Source organism: Mastigoproctus giganteus, chromosome 9, assembly GCF_048544385.1.
Source record: "Mastigoproctus giganteus isolate SK-2022 chromosome 9, ASM4854438v1, whole genome shotgun sequence".
Classification (NCBI taxonomy): Eukaryota; Metazoa; Arthropoda; class Arachnida; order Uropygi; family Thelyphonidae; genus Mastigoproctus; species Mastigoproctus giganteus.
The window spans coordinates 133,031,834-133,056,953 of record NC_143583.1 but is presented as its reverse complement, the minus strand read 5'-3'; the positions used below and the strand labels follow the sequence as shown (position 1 = coordinate 133,056,953).

At 38.5% G+C, this 25,120-nt stretch overlaps 1 protein-coding gene across 1 annotated transcript in view; it reads right to left on the bottom strand.

Moving 5' to 3' along the window:
- The window catches only part of LOC150080748 (oxysterol-binding protein-related protein 11-like), a 147,557-nt gene extending 142,743 nt beyond the window's left edge, over positions 1-4,814 (bottom strand). The window contains exon 1 of the mRNA XM_090380806.1: positions 4,741-4,814. Within this exon, the coding sequence (XP_090236932.1) occupies positions 4,741-4,814 (74 nt within the window). The remainder of the gene's footprint in view (positions 1-4,740) is intronic.
- Positions 4,815-25,120: the final 20,306 nt, after the last annotated feature.

Here is a 25,120-nt window from a genome sequence, read left to right as displayed (position 1 = left end):
TCTGCCTGCACAATCACCCCCAAGTCCCTTTCATTCTCTACCACTGTCAGTGTAGTACCACAGAGTTGATAGGTTGCTCTGGGGTTGCTGTTTCCCATGTGTAGTACTTTACATTTGTCAATGTTAAACTTCATTTGCCACCTCTCAGCCCATCTGCTCAACCTTTCCAGATCCTGTTGCAGCAGCATAGTGTCAGTAGTGTCCTTGACAACCTTGCCAACCTTTGTATCATCTGCAAACTTGGACATTAAGCTTGATATACCATCATCAATATCATTTATAAATACAGAAAACAATAATGGACCCAACACTGAGCCCTGAGGGACTCCACTAATAACATTAGTCCACGATGAGCAGTGTCCATTGATTACCACTCTCTGTCTTCTCCCCCTCAACCACCCCTTTATCCATAGCAGCAATTTGCCTCCAATGTCACACTGCTCCAATTTGTGTAGCAGTCTTCCATGTGCAACAGTATCAAAAGCCTTTCTAAGATCCAAGTATATAATATCAAAGTTATTCCCTGCATCCAGTTCTTTTGTGACTGCATCATAGTATCCAATCAAGTTGGTCAGGCAAGACTTCCCCTTAACAAAACCATGCTGTGTCTGAGCTATAACTGAAGTCTTGTCTAAATGATCCTGCAGTGCTTCTTTAACCAGTGCCTCCATTAATTTTCCTGGAACAGAAGTTAAGCTCACAGGTCTATAATTACTTGTGTCAGCCTTTGATCCTCCTTTGTGAATTGGGGTCACATTTGCACATTTCCAGTCTATGGGTACCTCCCCTGAGTCCAAGGAAGCTCTCATAATTATGGCTAAGGGTTTGCTTACTTCCTTTGCTGCCTCCTTTAATATAACTGGATAGATCCCATCCACCCCGGGTGCCTTTCTTGTGTTTATCTTCAACAGTTTCTCCTCCACTTTACTCCCAGTTATTTCAAGATTCTGTAGCTTACTGCTAGAGTTGAATACACCTCTGTCATTCCCCTTGCTGAATAACTCCTCATGTGTGAATGTCGATGCAAAATATTCATTTAGTTTGTTAGCTACCTGAGCAGGATCATCAACAGTTGACCCATCAATATCAAGTGGACCAATCTGATTCATCCCCTTCCTTCTAGAGTTTACATAAGTAAAGAACTCTTTGCTGTTTTTCTTTGCATCCCTTGCCAAGGATTTCTCGTAATCTGCCTTCGCCTGCCTAACCTCCTTTGTAACTTGGTTGCATATCAACTTGTATCTATCATAGGCTTCTGTGTCATGTGTTAATTTGTAAGTATCCCATGCATTTTTCTTCTCTGCCATATGCCTCATTAGTTCATCTGACATCCATTTTGGCCTAAACCTTGAACAATATTTCTTAGTTGGTATGTAAAGCCTAGTAGCTTCCAAGATAAGTTCTTTGAATGCTTCCCATTTTGAATTTGCTGTTGGTAACATCATCAGTTGGTCCCACTGTATAGAATTTAAATACTGTCTCAGTCCATCGTAGTCGCCTTTACGGAAGCAATAACCCTTCCCTTTACCCCTAATGGTAGTTACCTCTTTCAGTAAATCCCACTTCAGCACACTGTGATCACTGCCACCTAGTGGTTCATTTATCTGCAGATTCTTAATGCATGAAGAATCACTGCTGATAATCAAATCAAGAGTATTACTCCCTCTAGTTGCCTTCCGAACATGCTGATGTAGAAAACAATCATCCAATAAATCCACAAAAGCCCTGCTAGTGTGTGAGTAACCAGCCCCCAAATTCCAGTCAATATCTGGGAAATTAAAATCTCCCATTATAAGACTCTCTGATTTACTGGCCCACTCTATTTCCCTGTACAGTTCCTGATTATACTCATCAGAGTCATTAGGCCTATAGCACACTCCCACTCTCAATTTTGATCCCCCAACGCCCACGTCACACCAAACTGACTCAACACTGCACTGTCCAGCGATGTCGACTGGCTTCACTTCCTTGGTTTTTATGTGTTTCTTAACTAATAGCATAACCCCTCCCCCCTTCCTATCCTGTCTATCCTTTCTGTAGACGTTGTACTCCCCAAATTGCAGTTCTGCATCCCTTATATCTGTGTGACACCACGTCTCTGATATCCCAACAATATCTGCCTTTGATGTTTTGAGCAATACCTCAAATTCATCAAATTTATTTACTAAACTCCTAGCATTGGTGTACACGCAAGTATACCTGCACCTGTTTCTATTCTTAGCTACCCTAACACAACCCATGTGTTTACTTGTACCGCAATGGCTCCCAGCAGTCTCTGAAATACCATGCATCTTGTTTTTCAGGCTTCTGCTCATTCTAATAGATGCAGTGCAAGAATCTCTTTCACCTCTGCCAGTGGCTACTGTCAATCTATTGGTCTTTGTCTCCCCCCAAGCTAGCAGTTTTCCGACCCACCTAACACTGCCTCGATAGCATCAGCAAATATATGCACCTGTTCTTTTTCTTACTCTACTCCTACTCTACACTACACTCCTACTCTCAATTTTGATCTCCCAATGCTTATGTTACACCAAACTGACTCGACACTGCCCTGTCCAGCAATGTCGACTGGCTTCACTTCCTTGGATTTTATGTATTTCTTAACTAATAGCATAACCCCTCCTCCCTTCCTATCCTGTCTATACTTTCTGTATACATTGTACTCCCCAAATTCCAGTTCTTCGTTCCTTATATCTGTGTGACACCACGTCTCTGAAATCCCCACAATATCTGCCTTTGATGTTTTGAGCAATACCTCAAATTCATCAAATTTATTTACTAAACTCCTAGCATTGGTGTACACGCAAGTATACATGCACCTGTTCTTTTTCTTAGCTACCCTAACACAACCTATGTGTTTATTTGTACGCCAATGATTCCCAGCAGTCTCTGAAATATCCTGCATCTTATTTTCCAGGCTGCGGCTCATTCCAATAGAAGCAGTGCAAGAATCACTTTCACCTCTGCCAGTGGCTACTGTTAATCTATTAGTCCTTGTATCCCCCCAATCTAGCAGTTTTCCGACCCACCTAACACTGCCTCGATAGCATCAGCAAACATTCTTGCACCCTTTCTATTTAAGTGTATCCCATCCCTGTAGAAGCAGTCTCTCCTGTTAACAAGTACAGACCAGGCTGAAAAAAATTCTACCCCTTGAGCCTTGCACAATCCTTCCAGGGCCGAATTGATCGACACGGCTCTCATCATATACTCCCTCCTATCGTGTCTGGGCAAAATTGCAGACACTTTCAAATTCAACCCTAAATCACGGCTTTTTTTCAACCGTGACCTGTACTTGTTAAGTAATTCCGCCGGTCTCCTACTCTTAATATCATTAGTGCCAACGTGTACAACTATATCACCTTTTGTGCCCTTAAAAGATGATATCCGCTCTACAACGTCATCAACCTTTGCCCCTGGCAGACATACCCTGGTCCTAAGATTTAAGAAGCACTTTTGATACTGTTGCATATAAAAGCCTACTGAACAAACTGGAGTAGTGTTGCATTAAGGGCTAGTTAATGCTTTAGAAAAAAAGGGATGGTTGAGTGGGAGAAAGCAGAGTGGCTATCAATGCCACTGCTCTTCTTGGGCAAATGTTATTAGTGGTGTCTCCCAGATTCAGTTCTTGACCCACTGTTGTCTTTCTATATTTATTAATGATACTGATGAAAGCATATCAGGCTTAATATCTAAGTTTGAAAATCACACAAAAGTTGGCAGGGTGGTTAATGACAGTAATCAGGGTATACTACTGAAACAAGATCAACAAAAATTATGCAAATGGGCTAAATAATGGCAACTGAAGTTTAATATTGACAAATGCAAGGTACTGCATATGGGCAAACACCTTAAACACTTCAATCAGACTTCCTTGCAGGAAGTCTGATTGAAGTGTTTAAGGCTTTGAATAGCTTGAGTAAGCACAATGCTGATAGAATCTTTCCTCTTGCTCAGACTGCACACAAGTTGGCATAAATTCAACTTCAGGAAGAATGGCTGCAACAGAGATATGGGGAAATTTGCTTTTTGTCAGTGGATAGTTGATTGCTAGAACAAACTTCCATCTGGTGTTGTAAAAGTAGGTTGAATAAATTCAAGAAAAAACTAGGTGATATGGGAAGTTTAGTTATTTATTTTTTTTTTGCTGATGCTGTATAAGCTTGCTTTCTTGCATTGTTTGCCAGTACTAATACTATATGTAACGGTATGCAATTGGGGAAAAGAAATCCTGGTATCACATACGAGCTAGGAGGAAAAGAAACTAAAAGTTGTTCAAGACTTGGGTGTGACAATTCAATCAACATGAAATTTTCTACACATTGTAAACAGACAATTACGAAGGAACATGGTATCCTGTCCATGATTTATAGGACCTTTGCAATTATGGAGGATTATCCCTCTATACAAGGCGATGGTCATGCTGCATTTGACAAATGCAATTTTAGGAGCTCCCACCTAAAATAAAAGACAGAACTTCTGGCAATAAACATTTAATTCCATAATTATTTTCATTATCTTTTATATTGCATACAGTTAAAGTAATTTAAAAAGGTACTTTTAAAATTCTTTATGGACATTCCAGAAGGTCAAGGACCAATAATAATTTTTCCTATTGATTATTATATTCGATTAACGTGTTTCCGTTTTGTGCGATGCGCTCGCGGGACGAATTAATCGCGTTATCAAGGCCAGCCTGTATTACATTGTTGAAAATAAATCAAATTAGTGCTTCATTACTTTGCAATTAAGGTGTAATGCTGCTGAATCATAGAACATTGTGACATAACTGCTTCTACAGGGATGAGGTACATTGTGACACGATTGCTTCTATAGGGATGGAGTACACATAAATAGAAAGGGTGCAAGAATATTTGCTGATGCTATTGACACAATGTTAGGTCATTCGGAAAACTACAAGCTTGGGGGGATTCGCAGACTAATAGATTAGCAGGCAGAAGTTGAAATGATTCTTGCACAGCTTCTATTGGAATGAGCAGCAGCCTGAAAAGTAAGTTGCTGGTGATTTCAGAAACTGCTGCGAGTTGTGAAACAAGTAAATACATGGGCTGTGTTAGAGTAACTAAGAGTAAGAACAGATGCATGTATACTTGCATGTACCAATGCTAGGAGTATAGCAAAAGAAATTTGATGAATTTGAAGTACTGGTTAAGACATCCAAGGCACATATTGTTGGGATATCAGAGACGTGGTGTCACACAAATATAAGGAATGCAGAATAATATGTACAGAAAGGATAGTCGGGATAGGAGGGGTTATGCTGTTAGTTAAGAAACACAAAATCTAAGGATGTGCATCCAGTTGACATAGATGGACAGTTCAATGTTGAGTCAGTCTGATGTGACATAAGCACTAGGAAAGCAAAAATGAGGGTAGGAGTTTGTAATAGGCCTAATAAAAGTACAATGAACAATTATATAGAGAAATAGAGTGGGCAAGTAAGTCAGAGTTTCTCATAATGGGTGATTTTAACTTCCCATATATTGACTGCAACTTGTGGTTTGGTCACTCGCACGCTAGCAAGGCTTTTGTGGATTTATTGGATGATTGTTTTCTATAGCAGCATGTTAGAGAGGCAACAAGAGGGAGTAACACACTTGATCTGATTATCAGCAGTGATTATTCATGCATTAAGAATTTACAAATAAAGATATCTATAAGTGGCAGTGATCACAGTGTACTGATGTGGGATTTACTTAAAGATTTAACTACCATCAGCGGTAAAGTTAAGGATTTTTGCTCTCGTAATGGTGACTACAGTGGTCTCAGAGATTTTTTGTTCTATACAGTGGGAACAACTGATGATGTTTACCAACAGCAAATTCTAAATGGGAAGCATTCAAGGAAGTAATCTTGGAAGCTACTAGGTTTTTTGTTCCAACTAAGAAATACTGTTCTAAGTTTAGGCCCAAATGGATATCAGATGAACTAATGAGACTCGTGGAAGAGAAGAAACATGCATGGGATGCATATAAATTATCAGGCGACACAGAGGAGTATGGTAGATATAAGCTAGTCTGTAATCAAGTCACAAGGCAAACAAAAGCAGATTATGAGAAATATTTGGCAAAGGACGCAAAGAAAAACAGAAAAGACTTCTTTACTTATATAAACTCTAAAAGGAAGGGGATAAATCAGATTGGTCTACTTGATATCAGTGGTTTGACCGTAGATGATCATTCTCAAATAGCTGCCATACTAAATGATTATTTTGCATCTACATTCACACATGAGGAATTATTCAAGGAGGAGAGGGCCAGGTGTTTATCAAACTCTAACAGGGAGTTAAATGATTCCGTAATAACTGAGAGCAAAGGGGAGGAAAACTTACTTGTTAACAGGAGAGATTGCTTCTACAGGGATGGGATACACTTAAATAGAAAGGGTGCAAGAATATTTGCTGATGCTATCGAGGCAGTGTTAGGTGGGTCGGAAAACTGCTAGCTTGGGGGGAGACAAAGACCAATAGATTGACAGGAGCCACTGGCAGAGGTGAAAGAGATTCTTGCACTGCTTCTATTAGAATGAGCAGAAGCCTGAAAAACAAGATGCATGGTATTTCAGAGACTGCTGGGAGCCATTGTGGTACAAGTAAACACATGGGTTGTGTTAGGGTAGCTAAGAATAGAAACAGGTGCAGGTATACTTGCGTGTACACCAATGCTAGGAGTTTAGTAAATAAATTTGATGAATTTGAGGTATTGCTCAAAACATCAAAGGCAGATATTGTTGGGATATCAGAGACGTGGTGTCACACAGATATAAGGGATGCAGAACTGCAATTTGGGGAGTACAACGTCTACAGAAAGGATAGACAGGATAGGAAGGGGGGAGGGGTTATGCTATTGGTTAAGAAACACATAAAAACCAAGGAAGTGAAGCCAGTCGACATCGCTGGAAAGTGCAGTGTTGAGTCAGTTTGGTGTGACATAAGCATTGGGAGATCAAAATTGAGAGTAGGAGTGTGCTATAGGCCTAATGACTCGGATGAGTATAATAAGGAACTGTACAGGGAAATAGAGTGGGCCAGTAAATCAGAGAGTCTTATAATGGGAGATTTTAATTTCCCAGATATTGACTGGAATTTGGGGGCTGGTTACTCACACACCAGCAGGGCTTTTGTGGATTTATTGGATGATTGTTTTCTACATCAGCATGTTCGGGAGGCAACTAGAGGGAGTAATACTCTTGATTTGATCATCAGCAGTGATTCTTCATGCATTAAGAATCTGCAGATAAATGAACCAATAGGTGGCAGTGATCACAGTGTGCTGAAGTGGGATTTACTGAAAGAGGTAACTACCATTAGGGGTAAAGGGAAGGGTTATTGCTTCCGTAAAGGCGACTACGATGGACTGAGACAGTATTTACATTCTATACAGTGGGACCAACTAATGATGTTACCAACAGCAAATTCAAAATGGGAAGCATTCAAAGAACTTATCTTGGAAGCTACTAGGCTTTACATACCAACTAAGAAATATTGTTCAAGGTTTAGGCCAAAATGGATGTCAGATGAACTAATGAGGCATATGGCAGAGAAGAAAAATGCATGGGATACTTACAAATTAACACATGACACAGAAGCCTATGATAGATACAAGTTGATATGCAACCAAGTTACAAAGGAGGTTAGGCAGGCGAAGGCAGATTACGAGAAATCCTTGGCAAGGGATGCAAAGAAAAACAGCAAAGAGTTCTTTACTTATGTAAACTCTAGAAGGAAGGGGATGAATCAGATTGGTCCACTTGATATTGATGGGTCAACTGTTGATGATCCTGCTCAGGTAGCTAACAAACTAAATGAATATTTTGCATCGACATTCACACATGAGGAGTTATTCAGCAAGGGGAATGCCAAAGGTGTATTCAACTCTAGCAGTAAGCTACAGTATCTTGAAATAACTGGGAGTAAAGTGGAGGAGAAACTGTTGAAGATAAACACAAGAAAGGCACCCGGGGTGGATGGGATCTATCCAGTTATATTAAAGGAGGCAGCAAAGGAAGTAAGCACACCCTTAGCCATAATTATGAGAGCTTCCTTGGACTCAGGGGAGGTACCCATAGACTGGAAATGTGCAAATGTGACCCCAATTCACAAAGGAGGATCAAAGGCTGACACAAGTAATTATAGACCTGTGAGCTTAACTTCTGTTCCGGGAAAATTAATGGAGGCACTGGTTAAAGAAGCACTGCAGGATCATTTAGACAAGACTTCAGTTATAGCTCAGACACAGCATGGTTTTGTTAAGGGGAAGTCTTGCCTGACCAACTTGATTGGATACTATGATGCAGTCACAAAAGAACTGGATGCAGGGAATAACTTTGATATTATATACTTGGATCTTAGAAAAGCTTTTGATACTGTTGCACATGGAAGACTGCTATACAAATTGGAGCAGTGTGACATTGGAGGCAAATTGCTGCTATGGATAAAGGGGTGGTTGAGGGGGAGAAGACAGAGAGTGGTAATCAATGGACACTGCTCATCGTGGAGTAATGTTATTAGTGGAGTCCCTCAGGGCTCAGTGTTGGGTCCATTATTGTTTTCTGTATTTATAAATGATATTGATGATGGTATATCAAGCTTAATGTCCAAGTTTGCAGATGATACAAAGGTTGGCAGGGTTGTCAAGGACACTACTGACACTATGCTGCTGCAACAGGATCTGGAAAGGTTGAGCAGATGGGCTGAGAGGTGGCAAATGAAGTTTAACATTGACAAATGTAAAGTACCTCACATGGGAAACAGCAACCCCAGAGCAACGTATCAACTCTGTGGTACTACACTGACAGTGGTAGAGAATGAAAGGGACTTGGGGGTGATTGTGCAGGCAGATATGAAGTTCTCTGAGCAGTGCAGACGGGCTGCAAGAGTAGCTCATGGAGTATTGTCAATGATATACAGGAATTTTTCCAGCAGGGATAAGGAGGTGATTATTCCCTTGTATAAGGCAATGGTCAGGCCACACCTAGAGTACTGTATACAGGTCTGGAGGCCTCATTTCAAGAAGGACGTAGAGCTGCTGGAACGAGTACAGAGAAGGGCAACGAGATTAGTGAATGGAACAAAGGGGTGCTCTTACGAAGAAAGGCTTAAGTTTTGCAAATTACAGTGTCTGGAGACTAGGCACCAGCGAGGTGATCTGATAGAGGTGTATAAAGCCTTGAATGGTTTAAGCATGCTCAATGCTGATGGGATTCTTCCTCTAGCTCAGAAAAATCACCTGAGAGGGCATAAATTCAAATTGAGGAAAGACAGATGTAGGATAGACGTGCGGAAATTTGCCTTTAGCCAGCGGGTGGTTGGTTGGTTGGTGGAACAGACTGCCATCCCTTGTGGTGGAGGTTGATAGCCTAAATAAGTTTAAGGCTCAGCTGGACAGGTATTTTGAACGAACAGAGGGGTGAAGTGGAAGTGTGTTTTTTTTTTTTTTTTTTTTTTTTTGGCTGATGCTGCATAAGCTTGCTTTCTTGCATCAAATGCCTCTACTAATACTAATACTAATACTAACTTGTTGAAGTTAAACATAAGAAAGGCACCTGAGGTGGATGAGATCTATCCAGTTATATTAAAGGAGGTGGCAAAGGAAGTAAGCAAATCCTTGGCCATAATTATGAGAGCATTCTTGGACTTGGGAAGCCCAACAGACTGGAGATGTGCAAATTTTAGTTAGATTTCAGTAGAGCTTTTGATACTGTTGCACAAGGAAGACTGCTGTACAAATTGGAGCGGTATGGCATTAAGGGCAAGTTACTGCAATGGATAAAGGGATGGTTGAGTGGGGGATGGCAGAGAGTGGTAATAATTGGACACTGCTCTTCGTAGACTAATGTTATTAGTGGAGTCCCTCAGGGTTCAGTGTTGGGTCCATTGTTCTTTTCTGTATTTATCAATGATATTAATGAAAGTATATCAGGGTTAATGTCTAAGTTTGCAGATGATACAAAGGTTGGCAGGGTTGTTAATGACAGTAATGCTAGTACACTACTGCAACAGGATATGGAAAAGTTTAGCAGATGGGCTGAGAGGTGGCTATTGAAGTTAACATTGACAAATATAAAGTACTGCATATGAGTAACAGTAACCCCATAGTAATGTATCAACTGGGTGGTACTACACTCAAGACAGTGGAGAATGAAAAGGACCTGGGAGTAATTGTCTAGTCAGATATGAAGTTTTCTGAGCAGTGCAGACAGGTGGCAAAAAGTATTTCATGGTGTCTTTTCATAATATACAGGAATTTTGCTATCAGGGATAAGGAGGCCATTGAGGATCTTCTGAGAATTGTAGATTCTGGAGACTAGGCACCTGCGAGGTGACCTGATCGAGGTGTATAAGGCCTTGAATGGTTTGAGCAGGCTCAATGCTGATGGGATACTTCCGCTTGCTCAGATTAAGAACCTGAGGAGGCATAGATTCAAATTGAGGAAAGACAGTTGTAGAATAGATGTATGGAAGTATGCCTTTAGCCAGTGGGTAGTTGATTGCTGGAACAGACTTCCATCTGTTTTTGTGGAAATTGATAGATTAAATAAATTTAAAGCTGAACTAGACAAACATTTGGACTGAACGGATGGGTGAAATGGGAAGGGTTTTTTTTTTTTTTTTTTTGGCTGATGCTGTATAAGCTTGCTTTCTTGCATCATATGCCTCAACTAATGAGCAGTAATACAGAAACACAAACGATACTGAAACTAAAGAATAGTAATGGTGTACTTATAAATAGCAGAGAAGGCATAATTCAAATAGCAGAAAACTACTATAAAGAATTAGGTACCTTTCTTATGTTTAACTTCAAAAATTTATCCTCCACTTTGCTTACAGTAATTACAAAATCATTTAGCTCACTGTTAGAGTTTAATAAGCTTCTGTCCTATACCTTCCATACAGAATCCCTCATGTGTGAATGTAGATGCAAAATACTCATTCAGTTTGTGAGCTATCTGAGCAGGATCATCAACAGTCGAGCCATCGATATCAAGTGGGGAAATCTGATTCATCCCCTTCCTTCTAGAGTTTACGTAAGTAAAGAAGTCTTTCCTGTTTTTCTTTGCATCCTTTGCCAAAGATTTTTTGTCATCCACCTTCGCTTGCCTCTAACCTGCTTTGTGTCTTGATTACAGACTAGCTTATATACACAGTGTTGCAATAAAGTTCCCAAACTGGTGCAATTAAAAGAACATAAAGTGAAGGAGTTCAAAAATGGTTTTATTTTTATTCAAAGTAATCAACATCTCATTAAATGCACTTATTACACCATTCTAAAAGTTTCTGAAAGGAATCAGCAAAGGGGGCTCCACTAATAACATTAGTCCGTGTAGAGCAGTGTCCATTTATTACCACTCTCTGCCATCTCCCACTCAACCCTCCCTTTATCCATTGCAGCAACTTGCCCTTAATGCCATACTACTCCAATTTGTGCAGTACTCTTCCATGTGCAACAGTATCAAAAGCTTTCCTGAAATCAAAGTGTATGATATCAAAATTATTCTTTGCATCCAGTTCCTTTGTGATCATGTCATAGTATCCAATCAAATTGGCCAGACAAGACTTCCCCTTATCAAACCCATGCTGTGTCTGAATTATTACTGCAGTCTTTTCTAGATGATCCTGCAGTGCTTATTTAACCAATGACTCCATTATATTCCCCAGAACAGAAGTTAGGCTAACAGGTCTAAAATTACTTATATCTCCCTTAAATCTCCTTTGTGAATTAGGGATATATTAACAAATCTCCAAGTCAAAGAAACCTCCAGTGAATCCAAAGATGCTCTCATAATTATAGCTAAGGGTTTGCTTACCTCCTTTGCTGCTTCCTTTATAGGATAGGATGGATAGATCCTATCCAATCCAGGTGCCCTTTTTATGTTTATCTTCAACAATTTCTCTTTCACTTTCCTCTCAGTTATCACAAAATCATTCAGCTCCTTGCTAGAACTTGATAAACTTCTAGCACCTGTTTACCTAAAAATTCCTCATGTGTGAACATAGATGCAAAATATCTATTCAATTTGTCAGCATTTTGAACACGATCTTCAACAAACTACAGACATGATTCAACTCCTTCATTCTACTGTTAATATAAGTAAAGAAGTCTTTCCTGCTTTTCTTGGCTTTCTTTTTTCAGAAACATCTCGTAATCTTCCTCGGCTTGCCTAACCTCCTTTGTGGCTTTGTAGCAGAACGGTTTATATCGACCATTAGGCTTCTGTACTACCTAATAATTTATACGTATCTCATCCATTTTTCTTCTCTGCCACGTCTTTCATCAGTTCATCTGACATCCATTTAAGTCTAAGCCTGGAACCATATTTCTTAGTTGATATGAAAAACCTAATAGCTTCTTTGCTTATTTATCTGAATGCTTCCCATTTATAAGTTGTTGTTGTACATTAGTTGATCCCATCACACGGAATTTAAATACTGTCTGAGACCAATGTAGTCTCCTTTATGAAAGCAAAAACCATTCCCTTTATTCCTTGATGGTAGTAATATAATCAAGTAAATCCCACATCAATACTCTGTGATCACTGCCACCTAGTGGTTCTTTTATCTGAAGATTCTTTATCTATGAAGAATCACTGGAGTTAACCACATCAAGAGTACTTCACTCTCTTGTTGCCTCTCTAACATGCTGCTTTAGAAAACAGTCATCCAATAAATTCACAAAATCCTGCTAGTGTGTGAGTAACCAAACACAAATTCCAGTCAATATCCGGAAAGTTAAAACTCTACATAAGACATTCTGATATACTAGCCCACTCTATTTCTCTGTACAATTGTTCATTGTACTTATCACAGCCATTTGGCCTGTAACACAGTCCTACTCTTATTGTTTTCCCAGTGCTTATGTCACACCAAACTGACTCAACATTGCACTGGCCTCCCATGCATGTCAATTAGATGCACTGCCTTAGGGCGCCTCCATAGCCAGGTGGGCAGGAGTAGCAGTGCGTAGCACACGCTTCTTGATTAGACCGGGGTTCGAGCCCGTGCCCACCAAATACAGAGGATGCGGAAAGGTCAGGGAATGACCACCGCATATCACCGGAGCAATATGGCCTTAGTTGCTAAAGTTCCTAAAAACCAAATAACAAACAAACAAACAAGCACTGCCTTAGATTTTGTGTTTCTTAACTAAGAGCATAATTCTCCCCTCACCTGTACTGCAGGACTGGTAAAAAATTCATATGCTAAAAATTTTTGAAACCAACACCAAATCTATACTAATCAAAGGACAGCTCCATAGGCAACCACAGATAAAAATTTTCTGGCAAACAATAGAGCTGGTGACAGATCTCAAGTATTTGGGAGTTACTGTTGACCCAAAACTGATTTAGCATTAGGGGCTCACATCTGGTGAGTATGGGCTTGGCACACCCAGGGTGCTGAGCTGGATATCATCATTCTTCTATTTCTTGGTGATTCCGTTCTATTTCTGACTCTCTCTCTCTCTCTCTCTCTCTCTCTCTCTCTCTCTGTCTCTCAGGGGTAACTCAGAAATTTTTTGGCTGTTGCAACAAAAGCCTCAGGCTAATTATAATAATAATAATAAAAAAAAAAAAACATTAGTTGCGGCATATGATGCAAGAAAGGAAGCTTATGTAGCATCATGCATGAAAAAAAAAAAAAAAACAATCACATTTCATCTATCCGGTCACTCCAAATGTTTGTCTAGTTCAGCCTTAAATTTATTTAAACTATCAACTTCCACGACAACAGATGGAAGTCTGTTCCAGCAATTAACCACCAGCTGGCTAAAGGCAACTTCCGCACATCTGTTCTACAACTGTCTTTCCTCAATTTGAATCTATGCTCAATCAGATTCTTAATCTGAACAAGTGGAAGAATCCCATCAGCATTGAGCATGCTCAAACCATTCAATGCTTTATACACCTCTATCAGATCACCTCGCTGGTGCCTAGTCTCCAGACGCTGTAATTTGATACGTTACACAGAGTTGATACGTTACTCTGGGGTTACTGCTTCCCATATGTAGTATTTTACATTTGTCAATGTTAAACTTCATTTGCCACCTCTCAGCCCATCTGCTCAACTTTTCCAGATCCTGTTGCAGCAGTGTACTGTCATTAGTGTCATTAACAACCCTGCCAACCTTCTTATTGTCTGCAAACTTGGACATTAAACCTGATATACCATCATCAATATCATTTATAAATACAGAAAACAACAATGAACCCAATACTGAACCCTGAGGGACTCCACTAATAACATTAGTCCACAAAGAGCAGTGTCCATTGATTACCACTCTGACTTCTCCCATTCAACCATCCTTTTATCCATTGTAGCAACTTGCCCTTAATGCCATGCTGCTCCAATTTGTGCAGCAGTCTTATGTGCAACAGTATCAAAAGCCTTTTTAAGATCCAAATATATGATATCTAAGTTATTGCTTGCATCCAGTTGCTTTGTGACCACATCATAGTATCCAATCAAATTGGTCAGACAAGACTTCCCCTTAACAAACCCATGCTGTGTCCGAGCTGTAACTGAAGTCTTGTCTAGATAATCCTGCAGTGCTTCTTTAACCAGTGCCTCCATTAATTTCCCTGGAACAGATGTTAAACTAACAGGTCCATAATTATTTGTATCACCTTTTGATCTTCCTTTGTGAATTGGGGTCACATTTGCACATCTCCAGTCTATGGGTACCTCCCCTGAGTCCAAGGAAGCTCTCATAATTATGGCTAAGGGTTTGCTTACTTCCTTTGCTGCCTCCTTTAATATAACTGGATAGATCTCATCCAACCCAGGTGCCTTTCTTATGTTTATCTTCAACAGTTTCTCCTCCAATTTACTCTCAGTTATTACAAGATTCTCTAGCTTACTGCTAGAGTTTAATACACCCCTGGCTTTCCCCTCGCTAAATAACTCCTCATGTGTGAATGTCGATGCAAAATATTCATTTAGTTTGTTAGCTACCTGAGCAGGATCATCAACAGTTGACCCATCGATATCAAGTGGACCGATCTGATTCATCCCCTTCCTTCTAGAGTTTACATAAGTAAAGAACTCTTTGCTGTTTTTCTTTGCATCCCTTGCCAAAGATTTCTCGTACTCTGCCTTCGCCTGCCTAACCTCCTTTGTAACTTGGTTACAGATCAACTTGTATCTATCATACACTTCTGTGTCATGTGTTAATTTGTATGTATCCCATGCATGTTTCTTCTCTGCCATATGCCTCATTAGTTCATCTGACATCCATTTAGGCCTAAATCTTGAACAATATTTCTTAGTTGGTATGTAAAGCCTAGTAGCTCCTTTAAGATAAGTTCTTTGAATGCTTCCCATTTTGCATTTGCTGTTGGTAACATCATCAGTTGGTCCCACTGTATAGAATTTAAATACTATCTCAGACCATTGTAGTCGCCTTTATGAATGCAAAAACCCTTCTATTCACCCCTGATGGTCGTTTCCTCTTTGAGTAAACCCCACTTTAGCACACTGTGATCACTGCCACCTAGTGGTTCCTCTATCTGCAGATTCTTAATGCATGAAGAGTCACTGCTGATAATCAAATCAGGAATATTCCTCCCTCTAGTTGCCTCCCGAACATACTGATGTAGAAAACAATCATCCAATAAATCCACAAAAGCCTTGCTAGTGTGTGAGTGACCTGCCCCCAAACTCCAGTCAATATCTGGGAAATTAAAATCTCCCATTATAAGACTCTCTGATTTACTGGCCCACTCTATTTCCCTGTACAGTTTCTTATTATACTCATCAGAGTCATTAGGCCTATAGCACACTCCTACTCTCAATTTTGATCTCCCAATGCTTATGTCACACCAAACTGACTCAACACTGCATGTCCTGCGATGTCCACTGGCTTCACTTCCTTGGATTTTATGTATTTCTTAACTAATAGCATAACCCCTCCTCCCTTCCTATCCAGTCTATCCTTTCTGTAGACGTACTCCCCAAATTCCAGTTCTGCATTCCTTATGTCTGTGTGACACCAAGTCTCTGATATCCCAGCAATATCTGCCTTTGATGTTTTGAGCAATACCTCAAATTCATCAAATTTATTTACTAAACTCCTAGCATTGGTGTACACGCAAGTATACATGCACCTATTTCTAGTCTTAGCTACCCTAACACAACCCATGTGTTTACTTGTACCGCAATGATTCCCAGCAGTCTCTGAAATATCCTGAATCTTGTTTTTCAGGCTTCTGCTCATTCCAATAGAAGCAGTGCAAGAATCTCTTTCACCTCTGCCAGTGGCTACTGTTAATCTATTCGTCTTTGTATCCCCCCAAGCTAGTAGTTTTCCGACCCACCTAACACTGCCTCGATAGCATCAGCAAATATTCTTGCACCCTCTCTATTTAAGTGTATCCCATCCCTGTAGAAGCAATCTCTCTTGTTAACAAGTACAGTCCAGGCTGAAAAAAATTCTACCCCTTGAGCCTTGCACAATCTTTCCAGGGCCGAATTGATCGACAAGGCTCTCAAATAGGTAATTCCTTTCATACAGATGCTCGCTTGGGCATCGTGACTGTACATTTGGACAGGTTTGGCGATCTCAGATTGAAATAAAAAATTACTTTGTCTGCGCACAGAATTATTATTAATGAAGAACCGCGATACACAATGGTATGTATTTGTCGTATATATATATTTCTGTGGTCTCAGTAAATAAACAAATAAGTCCAAAAACTCGAATTTGCAGGAGAGGAAAAATAAACTTCACACTCTCATATAAACATGCATATATTCGAATATACAAATATTTATTACTCACGCTAAAACTACAGTAACGAAGATATCTGCATGTCACATAATAGTAAATAATAAATACTTTATTATAGTGCACTTATCTCATTTTTGATAAATTAGACTTATCTGCTTGTTCACAGAGACCGCAGATTTAATAGCCCGAATTCAGTAATTTGTGTGATTTATTCATTCGAAAAGCATACTAATAATTAATTTTGATATATTAAAATAAAATAAAATTAATTTTAATGCATAGTTTATTTTTAGTTTTTGATTTATCTTATATTTATTTCTTTCAGTTGCACAGTAAAATGAGTAGTGCAAGTAAAAAAAAAGTTCGTCAGTATTCAGAGGAATACTTAAAATTTGGTTTCATACCCGCTTCCGTAGCCGAGTGGGCAGGAGCGGGAGTGCAGTAGCACACGCTCTTTGAGTAGACCGGGGTTCAAGCCCCTGACTGCTCATACTGCAACTATCAATCTTACTGTTGAAGCTAGTTATGAAATTTCTTTACTCATTGCTAAATCTGGGAAAAATCGTACTATAGGAGAGAATTTAATCAAACCATCAATATCAGCATTTCTTAAACAGTTCTGGAAAAAGATGACAAAGACGTGAAAGCTATGCCACTCAAAAACAATACTGTTAGCAGAAGAATAGATGAAATGAGTGAAGATATTGAAATACAATTTGTTGGAAAGCTGAAAACAAGAAAATTCTCAGTGCAAATGGATGAATCAACTTTGAGAGACAGTGAAGCCGTACTGATAACTTATGTAAGATATATTGATAAAGGTAATTTTGCTGAAGAAATGTTATTCTGTAAATCATTAGAGAATAAATCATTTGTAAATCATTAGAGAATAAATCATTTGTAAATCATTAGAGAATAAATCATTTGTAAATCATTAGAGAATAAATCATTTGTAAATCATTAAACCACTACCTCCAAAGATATATATAATAAGCTAAAAAATTACTTAGATGACAATAATATACCAATGAAAAATATAACATCTTGTGCTGCAGATGGTGCTCCTAATATGATGGGCAAGAAAAATGGCTACTTAAAATTGATGAAAGATGAGAATCCAGAAATGCTTCATGTGCATTGTGTTATTCATAGGGAAAACTTGGTAGCTAAAAATATTTCGCCTGTTCTTCATGAAGTACTAAAATCAGCTATAAAGTGTTTCAATGCTATTAAAGCTAATGCCAAATGTGAGCGTCTCTTCAAGCTTTTTTGTGAAGAACAAAATGCAGACCATGTGAGACTTTTACTTCACACTGAAGTAAGGTGGCTCTCGAAAGAGAACTGCTTGAAAAGATTTATGGACTATTTGATACTATTAGTGACTTTTTAAGTCACTAATAGTATCAAATAGTCCATAGAGTCCATTTCACCTCTTGGCGCCTCCGTAGCCAGGTGGGAAGGAGCAGCAGTGCGTAGTAGCACACGCTTCTTGATTAGACCGGGGTTCGAGCCCGTCACCACCAAATACGGAGGATGCGGAAAGGTCAGGGAATGACCACCGCATATCTCGGAGCAATATGGCCTTAGTTGCTAATGCTCCTAAAAACTAAAATAACAATAATAACAATATCTTTCACCTCTGCCAGTGGCTACTATTAATCTATTCGTCTTTGTCTCCCCCCTAGCTAGCAGTTTTCCAACCCACCTAACACTGCCTCGATAGCATCAGCAAATATTCTTGCACCCTTTCTATTTAAGTGTATCCCATCCTTTAAATTTGGAATTCCTAGTGACATGCCACTGTCCCAGTTTATTAAAATGAAGAACATTTATTAATAATCACACTATCCATTACCTAATCTGTTATCCATTACAGTTCAGATAAGATTTGGGTGGCACATGTTGTCTATCCCTCATGCATTCCCATTTCATTATAATGGATTTTGTTAGTATCATTACCATTGTGCATAGACTTTGTTGGTTTCATTTCCTGGCTTTCAATGGGTGCCTTTTTTGTCTCCTTAATCCACTGTTTGCCCAATAACGAATTAAATACAGTAAATCCTATTACAACAAACTTCTCAGGGGATATATGACTCAATCTATTAAAACTCCATTCTAATTAATATCACTTGAAATTACATCAAATGAATATTTAATGGTTCAAATGAATATTAATTGGTTTAATAAATTCTCTACACTTTCAATTTCCACTTTATTTCTCTTAAATATCAATGTAAAAAAATCACTAATAAATAAACAAAATGACAAAATATAGTCTACTGTTTGATTATATGCAAAATTTTAATTAACCAAATATACAAAAATACAGCACAGTTGATACAACTTGTTACTGTCACATATGAATATATCAATTTTTGTTTTTAATGTTTAAGTTATTTATTTATTTTATTTTACTTTTTTTATATGAAAATTCAACTCATCACCATCATTATAAAATCTGTTTAATCAGCAAATTCAAATACAGCAGACATTTAAGTTACATGAAAGCAAGAGAAAGAGTCCTTTAGATGGAAACAATGACACGAACTGCAAATACAGTTGCCAAAAGTTGGAGACTCTAGGTTTAGATCCTTATATCTGGGCTCAGACGATAATTCTTTAGTTTTAAATTATAAAGAACTAATGACATTGGGGGGGTTTGCTGTGAATGGATTAAAAACTTCAGTTTCTTTCACCTTCTGCAGGTGGAGATTGCCCACCAAATCTCAAGGTCAAACAACATTTGTAAGTGATAATGCTAGTAACAAGTAAATGAAAATATAATATAATAATAATGCAAAGTATTTTTTTATACAAAATAATATAAATGTAATTTTAACAGACATGTTATTTATGAAGACATCATTCTAGGAAGGAAGCCTCCTAAGGATGCACCAAGATGATAAACCTGGTGCATATTATCATTGCCCTAGTGCACTGGAGTAATGACAATCCTTCCAAATGGCAAACCAACAAGCCATCCAGTCGCAACATGGTGAAGGTGCAAGTTTTTTAGCCATTAACAAAACTAGTCTTAAAATATATGCAACTGAGATGATATTACACACAATGTTGCTTCAATGCCTAATATAGGAATTTTTCAAACCTTGAAATTAAAAGTACCACGTTTTCTTATAAAAACCCGTCATGCATTGAATTATTTCTGTCAAGTACACATTACTTCTTTTCAGAATTTTGCTATTAGCCAACATATTTAACAACAATTTAGCCAACAATTATCACCAATCAAAACTCTGTTTTCATTGATAATAATTGGTGAACATGTTGGCTATATTGCAATTTTAATTGGTAAATCCTCATGTTTATTGATGATTAAAATTGCAAATTGCCCTGTACCAATTAAAATAGGTACATGGCAATGTTGAGAAAAAGTTATGAGTTACAATGAAAACTACAAGTATCTGCAATTTGGTCCAAGGACAATAGCAGGAAGTACATGATGGAACACTAGTCAATCACACTTCGCCCCAGGAGTGACTGTACAAGGCTACGGAGAAGAATTCACAGAGATAAGATACACTTAAATAAAGTGTGTACAAATATTTTCTGATGCTATCAAGGCAGTGTTAGGTAGGCATTTTAAAGTATTTAAAGTATTTGTGTATTCTACAGCAGTCTCCAGGGTTTCCCCTATAAGCTGCAGATGCATCTGACAAGACATAGCAACAATGCCGGCAAGTGTGTGTATGTGTAGGTATGTACAGTGTATGTGTGGGTTGTGTTGAATGTTGAGTGCCAGCACCTGGCATTTTGCAGCCAGGGTCAGAGGACACCTGGTCCCCTGCACTCTAACTCCCATCCCAAGCCATGTGGAGGCAGCCAGGATCAACCAACAAAAAGTAGACTCTTACTGGGGCTATCAGGCAAGCCTGGGAGCCCCAAGGTATTCAAGGAAAGGAAATAGGATTTAGGTAGAATAGTATGGGAAATGGAAGGGAAGTGGACAGAAAGCAAGGGGACAAAAGAAAAGACATCCCCTGAGTAATAAGAGAGAAGTGTGGAAAAGTTTACAGGAAAAGAAACATATAGTGAATCAATTTTAACAACCTTAAACACCTGAAAACCTTAAAACTAAAACAACAATGTTTTATGGTGAAGAACCAGCAACATAGCTATTTACATATATACACCCAAAAACCTTAAAACCAAAACTACAATGGTTATAGGCCACAAGTTACACTTCACAGACTACCAACTGTCTAAAAGCTCCATAGACCAATAAAACCTCAATATCGATTACAAAACCCATTCCATTCCGGCAAACACTCCAGGTGCAGCCCAAGCTCTCAGAAAGACACAGAAGACACTGACAATTTATTAACAAGTCTAAATAGACACCATCGACGTAAGTCTGTCTACCATTATCCAACAATCCATCAGGCACAGATGTCCAACCATCAAAATATTCATTAAGAACTGTACTATGTCTCAGGTCACAATTCCCTAAGTTAGTTTTTTTTTTTAAACATCCTCAATGCCAATGACCATCAACCAGTCTAACAGTCACAATACCTCATTTCAGCACTCATGACAAAACAGCTGTCACATCATTATCCAACTGCAAACAATTTACTGGTATTCAAAATCAATTGCACTCAGTTGACAGAATAGTTAGACTTCGATACAACCCATTTCTATTATCCAATAAAATATCCATTTCTTATCACTTTACCAAATCACTGCTACATTAATAATCAGTGCAACAGTCTCACTAAGAGCCTTTGACCTTACAGTCTCCAGCTCAGATACAAACATAAAGATCTGAAATTTAACAGTTCTATAATTTAAAGAAAATAATTTATGCCCAATCCAAGGCCAATTGCGTTTTAATTGAGCAAAAAACACGAGCTCAAAAAGTCTTATTCTGACTCAATTTGTCAGGTAAACCAGAAAAACTGCAATCTCCAAGACATCCATCACAAAAATTTTCCTTGCAATTTTCAACAACTATAATGCCTTGGCTTATAAGGACTTCTGTACATGTTTACATTTACATTTACATAAAAAACTGAACACTATTCAGCATTAAATTTACTTACTATAACTTAACCATTTGCATCTAATTCATTATCATAAATTCACTTTCTTCGTCTAAACAATTTATATGCGAAATCTGAAAAAGCATAACAATTTTCCTTGCAACCAAGAAACTGAGGCAAATCATCCTCATTGTATACATTTGTGAGGAGTTGGAGACCATTTCATAAATCTAAATATAAATAACATTCAAATATTAAATGGACAACAGTCTCCTCAGCCCCACATTTACATAATGGCATGGCAGCCAACCCAAATTTGTATAGCTTAGAGTTAAGGCTACCATGAGCAGACAGTAAAAAAGACACATTCATACTTGGGTTAAACCAAGAAATTTTCTGTTTGGTATACTCCCTCACATTTGGGATACATTTATTAGTTACTCTACCTTGTTCAGCAGTTGACCAAACCATTTGCTAGTCATTTATAAACTCTGATCTTATTCTAAGATTGTCCTCCTTCACTGGTGTGTCGAAATCAATAGAGAAATTTCTAGCTCTAGCCAGCGAGGCTTTCTGCCTGAAATACTGAAGATAGTGATACATCACATCATAATTTATTGGTAGCTTTCCATTTACAACTTGCAGGGCAAAAGTGGAGACGGTTCTACAATTTCTTGATATAGCAAGTAGAAAAAAGCGTTGTGCTTGTATTATATATTTTTTGACTTCACAATTTGTGATACGATAGCCCCACACATCTGCAGCATAACATATTATCAGAATAAAGATACATTTGTAATAAAGCTTTAAAGTAGCAGACTTAACACCCCAAACACATTTTGAGTTGCTAAAAATTATTTTCCCTGTAAGTGCCTTAATTTTTTGAAGCAAATATTCATGAAACTGAAGCGGTCATCCATCATGATCCCTAAATATTTATAAGATCTTACATTTTGAATAGCATTGCCATTGAGTCTAATATTTGGTGGTCTGTTCAAGTTTAAATAGCCCTTCAGAAGCATCTGTTTTATCATCATCATCATCATCATCAGCCATTTTCAATCCACTGCAGGATGAAGGCCTCTCCAGCAACTTTTCAGTTCCTTCTGTTTTGAGCACTGGCCATCCATTTACTACCCAGAAACTCATGAATTTCATCTATCCATCTCCGACTTTGTCTTCCAGTTTTTCTTCTAGCTCCTCTTGGATACCATTCTGTTATTTTCTTAGTCCATCTGTCATCATGTCTTCGAGCTATGTGTCCTGCCCAAGACCATTTTAGTTCTTTAGTTTTGATAAGAATGTCCTTTACTTGAGTTTGCTGCCTAATCCATGTGTTTCTCTTCTTATCTAACAGTCTGATTCCCAATATAATTCGTTCCATTCTTCGCTGTGTAGTTCTCAGCTTCTCTTCCATTCTTTTGGTGAGTGCCCAAGTTTCACTTCCATAAGTCATGGTGGGGAGTATACATTGATTCATTATTTTACGTTTCAGACAAACTGGGATATTGCTCTTCAGTATGTGACTATATTTCCCGAATGCTATCCATCCAAAATTTATTCTTCTCTTGACTTCCAGCCATTTATCATTATTACAGCTAATAACTTGTCCCAGATAAGTATATGACTCCACCTTTTCAATTACTGCTCCTTCAATCATTATTTCCCTTTCCGTGGCATACTTGTTCATCATTACTTTTGTTTTAGCCATATTCATCTTTAGTCCAAAATCCTTACTAACTGTGCATAACTGTTTAAGATTTTCCTCTAATTCTTTGGGATCGTGGCTTATAACCACAATGTCATCTGCAAATCGTAAATGGTTTAGGTACTCTCCGTTCACATTGACTCCTTTCTGCGACCAGTCTAATCTTCTGAAAGCTTCCTCAAGGGCAGCAGTAAACAGCTTCGGAGATATTGTGTCTCCTTGTCGAACTCCTTTCTCAATTTTAAATTTGCTACTGTCTTTGTCTAGTCTAATAAAGGAGGTAGCACTCTCATATATTTTCTTCAAAATCATAATATATGGGCTATCTATGCCTTGTCTTTCCAGTGCCCGAAACATTGCCTTATGCTGTATGGAGTCAAATGCCTTTTCATAATCCACAAATGCCAGGCATAATGGTGTTTTATATTCATTTGCTTTCTCCATTAGCTGTGATATTACATGAAGGTGATCCATAGTTGAGAATCCTGTCCTAAAGCCAGCTTGCTCTTTCGGTTGATTCTCATCAAGTATTCTTTCTAATCTGTTAGTAATGACTCTTGTGAACAACTTGTAGATGTGGGATAACAAGCTAATTGGTCTATAATTTCCAATTTCTGATTTATCTCCTTTCTTATGCAGCAAAACTATGATTGCATTATTCCACTGCTTAGGCATCACACCTTTTCTAATGCACTTTGTGAAGAGCCTTGCCAGTTTTTGTGTTATGTCTCTTCCTCCCAATTTTAACAACTCTACAGTAACTTCATCTTCCCCCGGGGCTTTCCGATTCTTCATTTTCTTCAATGCATGTTCTATCTCATCAGGAAGAATATCGGGTATGTCGTATGTGTTGCTACTTTGCAATCCATCTTTCCCACTGCTGGTATCATTCCCTCGCTCCTTGTATAATTCTCTATAGTAGTCTTCTGCTATTTGAATTATTCTCTCTCTGCTGTTTATAAGTACACCATCGCTATTCTTCAGTTTCAGTATCATTTGTCTTTCTGTATTACTGCTCATGGCTGCTGATTTAAATCCTTTGTTTTCCCTTAATGCTTGTTCTACTTTTCTTGTGTTAAATCTTCTTATGTCCTCTCTGAGTCTCTTTCTAATGGCTTTGCATAACTCAGTATACTCAATTTTCTCCCTGTCAGTGTTTTTCTTGCTCTTCATTTGTCGTCTTCGGTTCATTGTTTTGTGTTATGTTTTGTCTTAGATGTCGAAATTTGTAGCTTATGAGCTATGGACCAACAATTTAAATCACTTAGTATGTCATTTGCTCTCATTTCTAACTCGGGTCTAGATTCTCCAAATACTAAGACCACAAGGTCGTCAGCATATGCTATTTTCAGGACCTTCTCATTCTCAACAGCAAGCCACCCATCACGGACCACATTCCAATAAATTGGACCAAGTACAGATCCTTGAGGGCAGCCCCTAGTAACAGATCTGCATACAAAGCAATAGCCCGATGAGACCAAAAGATGTCTATCATTAAAGTCATCAGATGTAAGCCTATAGATAGGAGTAGAGACCCTGGGCTCCCGGAACCTCGCCAGGACACTCTGCCACCAGTTAGGTAGGCATAGAAATCTGCAAGCTCAGACTAATACATTGATAGCATGCACAGGCAGAAATGTAAGCAATTCTTATGCTGCTTCTATTGG